The sequence below is a fragment of the Apodemus sylvaticus genome, chromosome 9, assembly GCF_947179515.1.
Source record: "Apodemus sylvaticus chromosome 9, mApoSyl1.1, whole genome shotgun sequence".
In the NCBI taxonomy this organism is placed as follows: domain Eukaryota; kingdom Metazoa; phylum Chordata; class Mammalia; order Rodentia; family Muridae; genus Apodemus; species Apodemus sylvaticus.
Window position 1 is genome coordinate 29,902,082 of NC_067480.1, and position 12,952 is coordinate 29,915,033.

Consider the following 12,952-nt stretch of genomic DNA (forward strand, 5'->3'; position numbering starts at 1 on the left):
TCCCCCTTAGGTTTGGTGCTATGGTTTTCTCCACTAACATTTGACCATCCCAAAGTGTGTATCTGTACATTTTCTGCCTGCCTAGGCTGCCTCAGTCATTTGGCTAGAGACCCCCACCACATTCCTTGCATTGTCAGGCCCCTACTTGCCCTCCTTGCTTCTGCCAGATTTTTTTTTTCTATTTACAATTCATAATACAGACAGTCCTAGTTAGACTTGCAAGAGGCAAAAGGGGAAATTTTTATTTATTCCATCTTCCCTTTCCTGGTCGTCTCAGGGTATTCATTTTTAGTTTGCTTTTCAATTAGAAAAGAAAAGGCACAATGTTCCAGTGCCCTCTTCTAAACAGAGAGTGGCTACCAACGGTGTCTTGATTTCTTTCTTTGCAAAAAGAATAAATAAATACAGCCTGTTTCTGTTCAAAGAGATGCCGAGCAGACAATAGAAAGCAAAGGTGGTCTTCGGGTTCTGAAAACTGCCTCAGAAAGATGGCCACTGTCGCAAGTTTTGAAACCTTTTTCTGCTCATAGGGTCTAACAGGTGGGAGATGGTGGAGTCCCGTTTAAGGAAAATGAGTTACACAAGACAGGAGCTAGTTAACAAAGGACAGGACGCTTAGAAGAAAGCAAAAGAGCTGGATAGATAGATTGACACAAGTGACCATGCCTGCACCTCCTGTTTTGTTGTAGAGGACAAATAGAGGGTCTTCCAGGGGATGTGTGTGCCGCCAGTAGGGGCAGCGGAGAAGCCAGAACTGCCAGAAGTGAGCCTGTGAACGCAGCCAAGTGGATGAACAACTTCAGGGCTTAGACTTGGTGTTCACCAGAGGAAGCAAGGGGCGGGGCTGGGCTAAGGGGAGGGGAGTGAGCAGGGAGCAACTGTGAAAGGCACGGAAGGCAGTCCCCGGAGACCTGGGAGGGAGGCGGGAATTAGGCTGAAGGGTTAAGTCCAGCCAGCGGTCCTCAAGATCTGAGCAGACCACAGGAGGCGCCACCTGGACATCTCTGCAGCGCTTGGTGGCCAGGAAGGAGCGAGCATCAATCTCTGCCGCGGGTCTCAGCCACCGCTGCTCCAGCCTGCAGGTCTCTGTCCTCGCGCAGGGCGCTCCGGGCTTCTTAGCCTTAGCCAGCGCTTTTCTCTGCCTGCGATCAACCATGGATGTCAACTCCCTGCTTTCTGTGCAAAGGTAAGAATTAGCTTCTCCATATGCCTAATGTGATGTTCCTCAAACTCCGCTGGGCTCTAGAGATCGCAGGCAAAGCTGCTTTTCACCCTTTACTTTCCCTAGAGATTCCCATGGCGAATTCAAGTCCCTGTATGACTGAACCTTGGGATCAGCCCTTGGGAGGTGGGAGGGCTTGGTCTCTGTTAGCGACCCCACCGGGTGCCCGGCTGGGTGGGGCCTGTGTGCTGGAAAGGCACCCGGTGAAGGACAGCCAGGTGCCTGCCTCTGAGTCTGGGGAGTTGAGGTCTCCTCTGCCCAGCGAGATAACTGGTGAACCGGACTTTTAGTGTGTGTTACCTGGAGCAGTTTTGTGCCTTGGCTTGGAATGCTTTCCAAATGCTTTCCAAGACTGAGAACAGAGACCTGGGGGATCAAGCCCATACTGGTTTATCTCCAAGTCTGTTGACCTTAGTGTTTGTGGCTTTGGGGTGAGCTATGATGTGTTGTAGGCTTGGGGAAGGGGGAAATCTCTTAGATCTCTCACTGACACCTAACCTGAGCCCACCTGTAATCCTGGGCAGAGCAGACCTCCTTGGTCCTTTGGCATCTCTGAACCGCTAGTTCCACCTAGTGTCTGAGTCCCCTCCCCAGACAGGTAAGCGCAGCCACCTGAGAGATGTGGTTACATTATTTTGCTGTTTGGTCTTCTGTTTCCTCTCTCCTTGCACTTGTTCTTCTCCCCTCCAGACCTAGCTGGAGAATTCGATACTCTGTGATTTTTGTTCTTCTCCCTAAAAATCCCGGGGTTGAACTGAGGCTATCTCTCAGGTGCCGCCCAGCTGAGCAGGTAGCATTGAGCCCTTTGTGCGCTCTCTGCCCAGCATGGAGCTGAGTGTGCACAGTTCACACCTAGAGATCCTGGCACTGTTGGACGCTGCAGCCTGGGCTGTCATGCTGAGATTCCACACAGCCCACCCCGGCTCAGTGCTAATCTTGTAAACTCTTACTTCTTATCTCTCCACCCCACCTCACCCCTCCCCCAACCAACCCTAAAAAAAACAAAGGTAGTTATCAGCTGACACTGTCAGGCACTGAAATAAACAAGTTGAGCTAGAATTCTTGGATTGCATTAGAACACAGGAAGAACCAATACTCACCAGCTAAGGCTTGCACACAGTAGCCAAGATAGAGGGTGAACTGGGATAAGGCTGAGGGTCCCTGAGGTTACATACTGCCTTTCAAAGGATCAGAGCCTGTCATCTACAGATGCAAGTTTTTATGTTGTGTGATAGAACTAGCTTTCTCGTCTTCCCATCGGTGACCCACCTCTGTGAATCTAGCAAAGGGCTTTGAGGTTTCTGCACAGTGCCTGGATCCTCTCTTAAGTTAGTCTCTAACAGGAACAAATGAACACTGTCTCTCTAGTTCAGCCTCATGTCTGGAAAAGCAAGTGCTATGAGAGGGAGGATTTTAAAAGCTTAAAAAAAATAATCATTGCTGTCGATTTAGGTAAAAATGTAACAACATTTTAAAAATTGAGTACATAAGAGGTTTGCTATTTACTGCCTGGAGAAATAAATGGTCCTTAGAATTGAAGGCTAGGGATACAGCTCATTTAGAAAGCTCCAGTCTTACGTGCACAGGGGCCCTAAGTCCAGTCCTCAGTTTCTACCCCCATGCCTACAAACTGAAATGGCAAACTAAGTAGTCCCTCAATTAAAAAAAAAAAGGTGCTTACTTTAAATGCACATTTTTAGATTGTCATGAGTGTGGCTCAGTCATGATTCAATTTCCTTCTAATCCTGGAACATTTTCTAAAGTATTAGAAATAAACCATTCCGATAACTTATTAAGATCTTTTATGGGGTTCGTGCCAAAAGTGGCTTTGTAAAGAGCAAACAAACTAATTGAAGGCCCATATCTGAATCTCGATAGCATATCTCCAGAAATAAACCTTCTGAATATTACTACTTACTTCTTCCTGAAACATCACCTCTCCCCTAAGTCAGAATAATAGTCTCATCTATTGTAGCATCTTTGTCCATTTCTTTACTTTAGTGCAAGTAAGAATCATAATTTCTTCTCCCACCAGATCTCATGAAAGGCCACTGGAATTAACTTTCCATATGTATTCAAAGGGAAAACTAGAACTGGAACTGTTACCTGTATGCTCTGTGTCAATCCCTAGACCTATTTAGGAAAGATTGAGTTTTGAAGAACTGACAATTGGATATTCTACACAAGTGTTTTTAAGAAAATGGCAAAATTATCAAGTTATAACAAATCATTATTGATCAAGCATGTATTGTACAAATCAGAAACATTCTCAGTATTTAATAAAGTCGGTGATTAAAGTAACAGCATTTCTTTTAAGCAAGATAAAATAATTTAGACATCTATTCAATAATGCACAGAGAAAACAACAAGATTTTGTAAAACAGTTTAATTATAGGATACATTGTACTATTAGAATTTTTTTTTTTTACTTTCTTGGTGGTTTCAGTTAAAACAATGTAAGTGGAACGCTAATCAAGCAATACTCTGGTGCATGATTTCAAAGCAGAATTTGAACAATAATTTGGTAACTTTAAAACATGTTTTGACAGTTCTATGAGATTATAATCTATTAACCTTGTATTTACAAATGTTTTACCTTATTTTACTGTGATGATTTTAATTTTCAAATATGTAATAAGTTGTATGATGCAGATTAAAGACTTTTAAAAATCACTGCAAAGAGAAGCCAGCGAATGTCTCCAGTAAGGAGATCAAGCACTAGAGAAATCAATATCCTTGCAGCAGATGTATTATAAACCCAGAATTTCATGTTTTCTGGCTAGTAGTCTGGTAGAAATAAAATGCTTATAAAAGAAAATGAAGCCTTTTGATTTGGCTTGGCTACTTTTACAGCTAAAAGTTTTGTGAGTATTTCTTCACTCATATGTTTTATGAAGTTTATTTCACTAAATCACATAACTAGGTGTTTAGGAAAAAATAATCAAGGTTCTCTCCTAAACAATTTTTATAGCAGTTATTCCTGCATCACAGTTACCCTTTACAGACACAAGTCAGTGTCGTCTACATGAGCAACTGTGTGCAGAATCACATTTAGAATTTATTAGGTGTCATCTCATATATTAGATTATTTGATCATCACATCCCTGGGAGTTAATTATAACAGATATTACTTTTACTTCCTAGCAAAATCTTTGAAGCCAAAGGAAATTTAATAAAGTAAATATCGGATTTAGAAGTCTACATACATAATACCTAGGACACCTCAAAGTTCTTCTGGTTTCAAGTCTACCTTTTTTTTTTCTTATATTGACTATGAATTTACAGTTGTTTTTAATAGGAGAAAAGAAACGCTGGCTTGACCTTCATGGTAACATCATTCTCAGACACATAGGGGCAGCCTGAGTGCAAGATGGCCTTCAGAGCACAAGCCTTGAAATGCTCTTTAAAAAAGTTACAATAGAGTTTATTTAGGGTGTGGGGAGGGGGAGTTGAGGGGGTAGTAGAATCAATCAGAGAAAGAGAGAGAGGGGGCAGGGGGCGGAAGAGGAAAAGAGGAGGAGGAGGAGGGGCTCTCCATAAGCACAGAGGGAGAAGGGGAATGGGGAGAGTGGGGGAGAGGATAAGGGGCAAGAGAGCAGAAGAGCAGCAAACCATTTTTTTAATCTATTCCATATTTGAGCTAGAATTTGAAATTGAAGAGTTATTCTCTTTCCCAATGTTTGTTTATGTTTTTATACTACATAGGGTTGATCTTTTTGTTTAGTTGGACATCTTGGATTTTATTCTAATCACATACTTTATATATGGGCCTATGAAGAAGAAACCAAAAGTTCATTTTGAAATATGTGTTCATATATATATATATGTATATATATATACATATACATATATACACACACAAACATATATATATACACATACATATGTGTGTGTGCATGTGCGTGTATGTGTGTTTATGTATACATATATGTCTGTATGCTTATATGTGAGTGTGTGTATTCATATATGTTTATATGTTTGTGGGGGTATGTTTGTGTGGTGTGTTATTGATTTCATTGTCCTATAATTTTTATTTTACCCAGCCTGAAGTTTCATTTAGCAATAGACCACCCATATTGTTAGGAACTAGGAGAAAAATTATTTTTAATGTACCAAAATAACTCCAAACTGTACACTAACCTACAATATATCTTTAGTGAACGTTTATAGGTTTTCAAATTTATAGTGAGGCAGAAATTCAGGGTCATAGCTTCATTTCTGTGTCCTCTTTACAAATGAGCCTGAGGAAGTACTGGTCAACTCTTTGAATGTGTGTGTGTGTGTGTGTGTGTGTGTGTGTGTGTGTGTGTGTGTGTGTGTTGGGGATGGGGAATGGTAAGAATAAAAACAAATGAAATGCTTTTTCATTGAATGTAACATTCTTTCCAAAATCCAGCCCTGAGCTGCATTGGTATTTCTCCAGTTCATAAAAACCAGGGAATTACCACTCCAGAAGTAACTTCTTATAGAAAGAAAACCCAAGAATTCAGAGTCTATTCAAACGTACAAGATTTAAAGTATCAACAGTACTTCTGAGTAATGGACACATAGTGAAGAAACAGAAATTCTCAAAGCAGTTTCTAATCAAGACAACTTTATAAATACTCATGAAGTTTATCATTGTTTCACTGTACTGGCTTAAGGGCACATGGCCTCCATCTCAGTGGTTCCTGTAAGACAACTCTTAAAGAGCTTCTTGTCCATAAGGGACTCCCACAGCTAGCATTGTCTGTCTGTGAGAGAGTTCTCTACGTGGAATTTTTGGGAGGAAGGAAGAAATGGTGGTGAATTTGATAATAGAATATTTATGTCCTTTTCATGAAATAACAGTAGTTATTCTCTATCTCAGGTGCTCATTGGCTCCTCCTAGATTTTCTGACACATTCAGGAACTATACTGATCATCTGGGTCCTTTTTGTTTATAACCTTCTACAATGTCACCCCTCCTATTATGCCAATGATGGGTAATTAGTCCCTATAAGAATGAATATGTAACTCCCTTGACAGAAAAAAGATCAAGTCATATGAGACAAGTGAAATAGTTCTGTAAGAGAACTGAACTTGGAAGAAGGGCTGTTTCTCTTTAAGATTCCCCCCAAAGGTAAAGAAAAATGAGTTTACCGTAAGTGCTTCAAAGGATTCTCCTTAGTGAAGAAGGTGACCCAGCACCTAAGAGCACCTGCCACCTAGCAGTTATCTTGGAAAAAAGGATTTTTAGGAGCTCTGTGACTAGTTTTATCACCTGACTAAAGGAATAATAACCAGCACCTGAGAATACTGTGAGGTGAGTATCACAAGTATAGCCTTGTGTATGGGGACTGAGTAACAGTGGATCTCTGTTTATGAATTACCTGGTGATCCCATCTAAAACAAACAAACAACAACAACAAAACCGCTAGGTGCTGAATTTATAAGATACTTTGGATTTTTTTGCTTATCTTTTTCTAATCTATATCTTCATATTTAAAGTTACTGAAGACAGTCTATTAGCACCTTTTAAAACAGCACCTAATAATCTCTTTTAATGTAACTACCTCACCTGGGTATATTAACATTGTAGATGGGGCTAGATTAAAATCGCCATCTAGCTAGCTGTTTTTTTATTTGTACAGTCTGCCCTCTTTTTAAATTTATTCTTCCTCTTGTGTACTTTACTTGAGGTTAATTGGGAAGTGCTTATGACTCCATGCTGGCTCCTTCGCTGACTTACTATTTATAGTTTGCTAAAGCAGAAGTTGATACCACAGAGCTTAGACTACATGTCTTTAAATCATAAGGATGTACTTTCAAATGATAATGTATCCCTTCACATCCAGGTTAATTATACATTCAAATTCTCTCCTTCGGTTGGTGTATATTTTATCTTTACGAATGGCATAAGCAATGTGTGTCGTCATATTTCTATCAAGTCACTTTTAGAATACAAAGTATATTCTTATATACAAAGTATACAAGAAATAAAAAGTGTGATGTGTTTTCCTTCACTTCTGAAATTTTGGATAATTTGTTCTCAGAGAATTGGGCTCTTGTTTGTGTTAGTAGCTTCTGTTAAAAGCAAACAAATAATAATAACAAAAAAAGAAAAACTTTCTTCAGTATTTCCTGTGGAGAAGGCCTGTTAGCAATGAATGTTAAGATTACTTTTCCTGGACTTTGTGAAACATACTCTTTTTAAGTATGTAGTTCAAAATAGAAAGCTATTTTCGAGGAGTTTTTGGGTTAGTGTGCAAAGTAAAGGGTTTTCTGTGGCATTTTCTTACATACTTTGTTTTTCTTGGTCCTTCTCCTCCACTCCCCCAACCACCTCCACATCTCCAGCTGGCCCAGTTACTCCTTTTCCATGTCTAGGGTTTTGTATTGCCTTTTGTTCTGTTGCTCTCCTTTTAAAAACTTGGTCTTTCATGATCACCTTTCTAGTGATCCATCTTCCATACCTACACACACACACACACACACACACACACACACACACACACACGTAAATCTAAGAGCCACATGGGAAGAAAGCATGCACCCTATTGCCTTTCTGAATGTACATTTTAGGAAATGAATTCTAGTTCCACCTATTCCCCTAAAAATCTCATCATTTTACTTTTCTTTAGGATGAAAACTATGCAACTGTTGTTACATTGACCACATGGTCTTTATCCACTCTTCGGTTGGTAAACATTTACTTCTTAGTTATTATGTACAGCAATACATGAGCAAGTATCTCCCCAGAACGCGGTAGTTCTATTTTTTAGGTGTTTGGTTTGGCTTTTTGTTTTCTTGTTTGTTTGTTTGTTTGTTTGTTTGTTTGTTTGTTTTGAAATCCATAAGGCTTTCTAGGGTGGCTACATGTACTGGCTGGTTTTGTGTGTCAACTTGACACAAGCTGGAATTATCACAGAGAAAGGAGCCTCAGTTGAGGAAATGCCTCCATGAGACCCAGCTGTAAGGCATTTTCTCAATTAGTGATCAAGCAGGTAAGGCCCATTGTGGGTGGTGTCATGTCTGGGCTGGTAATCTTGGGTTCTACAAGAAATAGAGCTGAGCAAGTCAGGAGAAGCAAACCAGTAAGTAACATCCCTCCATGGCCTCTGCAACAGCTCCTGCTTCCTGACCTGCTTGAGTTCCAGTACTGACTTCCTTTAGTGATGAACAGCAATGTGGAAGTGTAAGCTCAATAAACCCTTCTCAGTCATGATGCTTTGTGCAGGAATAGAAACCCTGACTAAGACACAAAGAAGTTTAGATCATACCAGCAGTTCACAAGGGTTGATCATTTTCTACGTCATCACCAACATTTGTTATTATTTATTTTCTTGATGTTAGCCACTCTTGTCATGGTGAGATAAAATTTTGAAATAGTTTTCATGTCCATTTTTTGTGACTAGTGACGTTGAACATTTCCCAAATATTTATTAACCATTTGTGGGTTTTTGTTTTGTTTTGTTTTTTGAAAACCCTCTGTTGAGTTTATTAGCCCATTTGTGGGCTACAAGATTTTGTTTTCTGTATTTAAGTTTTGCAGTTTTATATATTCTAAACATTAAAAACATATCTGTTGTATGTGGAAAAAGATAGTTCCAATATTTTATAGGTGCTCTGTTCATTCTGGTGTTTGTTCCCTGGCCTTGGAGGTTTGAAATTTAATCTAATTTGTGCATTATTATAATAAATATTTGTGCTATTAGAGCCCTTTTCAAAGAGTTCTTGTCTATGAGTACATTGATGGCTTTTTGTATTTGGTTTTGGTTTTATATTTAGTTATGGTTTTGGCAGTTTCAACATTTCAGGTCTTATATACAAATACCTTTTTATTAAATTTTTTAATTTATATTATTAAATAATATAAAAAATAAGTAATAAAAATATTTTTTGGTATGATTACCCCTTCCTGGGTTGCCTTTTATAACACCCTCTTCATATGTCTCCATGGGGCTAGGGGCTGCCAGCCTTTTCATTAAATAGGGCTCTGAGGGGAGGCAGAAGACCTACCATGCCTCTTTACCTTTGTCATTGGGTGTTTCTTCACAGCCTTTTCCCCATGGGAGATTGTACCAAACTGAGTAGAGCACTTTTCTCGTGATAGAGACACCTCTCCCTACTGGTATCCAGGGTGCTGCCTTCTCAGACTCTTAACTCTAAATCAGCAACAGGAAGTATCATCTTTAGGTCCTCCTTGTCATGCTCTGTTCTCCTCCACAGCCTGTGGTACTGTGCTTGTCTCTGAACAGTGCATCTGCTCCTCTGTCTCCGTCTGGATCAACTCTCTCCATTTTGCTTTTCTCATCACACCATTATTAATTACCATGTCACCTATCTTTTGTCCTCTCCAGTTTCAAGAATTGTCTTATTTAGAGCAATTTGAATATAATGAGCCAAAGAGTCAGATACCATCTCTATCATATTACCCTGGTGATAGTCTCTAAACTTCTTGGGTCGAAGATTTGCTGACATTAATTTAGAAAAGGTTCAAAATGACTTCTTTAAATTTACTTCCTACTTTGGTCTATTTCTTGCTTTGCCCCCAACTTCAACCTTTCCTTAGCAGAGGTGGCTCAGTTGGTGATTGGCAAAAGCCAATACTTCACTGACTTAGAATTTTCATTAGCTTTCATCATACAGTTCTCTTGTGAGTTTGCACACTGTCCACTTGATTCACCACAGTCATTCAAATGATAATTACTCTTTAATTTTTAACAGTTCCAGCATGTCTATCCTACTTTGTTCTGCTTGTTGTTTTTTATCCCTTGTAAATATATTTTATATTGTTTTAAGAAGCTTGGACTGTTAGTTCTCCACCCAAGTCAGAGGTAGATAGTTGACAAGGAGGAAATAGTTTTAGGTGTCTAGTGCTACTATAATAAAGAGATATTATATATCATACTGAGCAAGGCATAGGAGAAGGAATATGGAAGGCTTGATCATGTTGAATCAACAGCGAGGAAGCAGAGAGTGGAGAGGGATTTTCTAGGCTCTTACATCTCGAGGCCCACCCTCAGCTAGCTCTAAAGCTAGCTAGCTTCTAAAGGTTCCACAGCCTTCCAGAATGGCTCCACCAGCTAAGTATTGACTGCTCAAATACATTTTTCTATGTGGGACATTTCTCATGCAAACTATAACACCTTACTTTTATCCCTTTCATTTTAAATACAACAAATAGCCAATTTATTGAACTATTTCATGCTTATTGTGGATAGGTATAATTATTTAAATTTCATAGAAGAATTATGGTTTCAGATACTCAAATTGGTTAAAAAAATATTAATTGTACTGCTTTTCAAAGCAGTTCGGTTTAAAATAATACTTATCTCTGTTGCCTCACAGTTCATAAGTCTGGTGTGCATCTTGGAATGACAGCAAGTGTCAACAGGACACATCCTTTCCTGGAGATTGTCCTAAAGGAACTGGATCCTTCTCATTTCTATAGGCTGCTATACATCAAGCCATATAGCTACCAGCTCCATCTGAAAATCTAGCAGTTCTTGTGTGTTGGGGTCATATAACATCCCTCTGACTCTTAACCTCTGGTATCTGACCTTCTCTTCTGACTCCCTCTTATACTATTAATAATACGCACCCTGGATAATCCAGTGTAATCCTTATATACTAAGGCCATCTAATTAATTCCATTTTAAACCTTACTCCTCCTTTGCCCCAGAAAATAACATGCTCACGGATTCCAAGGACTAGTCACCAAGTTTCTTAGGGGGTATCACTGCCTGTCATAGACAGTAATTGAACTAAAATTTGACATTTGAAATGCTATAAGGAATTATTTCTTCATTTTTCTCTTCTCTTTCTCCCTGTCTCTTCTTTCCATCATTATTAAGGTGAAGAGACAGCACCATTTGTTCTTCTAATATCAAAAATGAGTCATTAAGTGTAGAAGAGATTAAATCTTTATCCAGTTTTCAAAGACTGCTCGATTACATGAAGGCTGTACATGGAGAGCTGTTGAAGTCCTTCTTTGAAATATGTTCACTGAAATGGTATTGTTGGTATTTAGCTTTTTTTTAGGAAATAGAATTAGTTGTCTTCCTAAGTATAGGGTGAGACCATTCTTGAGTTTCTTTTTGATATATAGCCACATGGTATAATTTGTCCATTTCTGTATTTTAATAAAAATAATGAGATTAAACCCTAAACTTCCTATTTAGTGCATTTACTAGCCTGTGCTGCAGTTAAAAGAACACTGGCTTCAGAATCTTTTCAATAGCATAGTACTTGAGAGCAAAGCTAGGTAGGGCAGACTGCTAAAAATCAGAAGATCCCCAGGTCTATTCAAGAGTAGTGACATTAAGAGGGCATTTAAATTTGTTGCTGCTGTTGTTGTTGTTGTTCAAGATATAAGAAGATATCGGGAAACAATGGAAACAGACACCCAGGAATTTGTAACACTTCACACACACAAAAAAAAAAAAAAATGAGAAAGTAACCAGGAAGAAGCTTCTGCAAAATGCCAGTTGACATATTACTGCATTCTCAATGTGTGTAGCAAGGAAGGTGCTGAGTATGCCTACACCTGCCTGTGTGTTAACCTTTCATGCTTATTGTGGATAGGTACAGTTATTTGTCTTAGCAATAGCTTCATTTCTGTAATATAAGAGAATGACGCAAAAGAGAAAAGGTGGGAGAGATTGGGGAGGAGAGGAAGAAAGAGAGTAGAGAGATGATTTGAAGACTGGAGAATGATTTGAAAATGAACAAATGGAGCATTGTTGTGCATGTTCCACTGAATTGAAACATTTGTTCCTGGATGAAAGAGGAGACTCACAAACTTGAAGCAGTACCAGGAAGTAAACGAAGATCACCATGTCCTGGAGAACATTGCCTTGGAAGATTCTTGAGGTCCCTTCCCAACAACATAAAATGTAGTGAACAGTCCTGGGGGTGGAAACTTTAAGCAGCCAAACTGTGAGAACACATTTGTTTAGACTGTGGCGTTGCCTGTAAGTGGAGGAGGGAACCCTGGGTTTGTAAGGCATCATTTAAGTTATTCCCATTCCTTGTAAAGACACCATCACTCATACACCTTTTGGTAACCCAATGAAAAACTCTCTGGTTGACCAATTTCAACCAATATTGGTGTACCATTATTTTGTCTGTCATAGGCTCTCTCTCTCTCTCTCTCTCTCTCTCTCTCTCTCTCTCTCTCTCTCTGGGGTGATTAGGTAGGTGTGTATGTGTGTTTGTGTTTGTGTTTGTGTGTATGTGTGTGTGTGTGTGTGTGTATTACATCTCTCCAGGAAGACTGTCACAATACATGTGCCTGTAAGGTAGGGAATGGGTCAGTTGACTACCATAAATATATAAGGTACAGGTGCCATCAATCATACATGACAGTATTTCCCTTAATATTTACCAAATATTCAACAGTATTTTCTTTGTGTTCTTAGACCTCTCTGTCTCTTTTAATAACAAAAGGGCTATTGCCCTCTCGAGAGTCATGCGTGAGTCTGAAGCTTACTGTAAAACCTTTCTACTGTCTCTTCCGGTTGTGGCTGCTGATTCCCAGATGCTCACTGGCAGGCAACTGCCTCTCTGCTTACTTTGAAAGTGGGACACTAAGATCTGTTCCATTTGGAGTGCAATCCTTAGTGACTCAGCTTCTTCTGGAACAAAACATCTTTCTTTCCTGGGTTTTCACTACCCCCTCACGACACTTTCTCTAAGTAGGACTGGCTTCCCTACTTAGGAGCACTACCAAGGAGTGCTCTGGCTATCTCCTTGTCTTTTGAGGTC

General features: G+C 39.4%; 1 protein-coding gene across 2 annotated transcripts in view; it reads left to right on the forward strand.

The window, feature by feature from the left end:
* The first annotated feature begins 900 nt into the window (after window positions 1-900).
* The window catches only part of Sphkap (SPHK1 interactor, AKAP domain containing), a 135,201-nt gene continuing 123,149 nt past the window's right edge, over window positions 901-12,952 (forward strand). For both annotated transcript variants that reach the window (XM_052193266.1, XM_052193267.1), the window contains exon 1: window positions 901-1,186. In XM_052193266.1, the coding sequence (XP_052049226.1) occupies window positions 1,155-1,186 (32 nt within the window). In that variant the 5' untranslated portion in view covers window positions 901-1,154. The remainder of the gene's footprint in view (window positions 1,187-12,952) is intronic.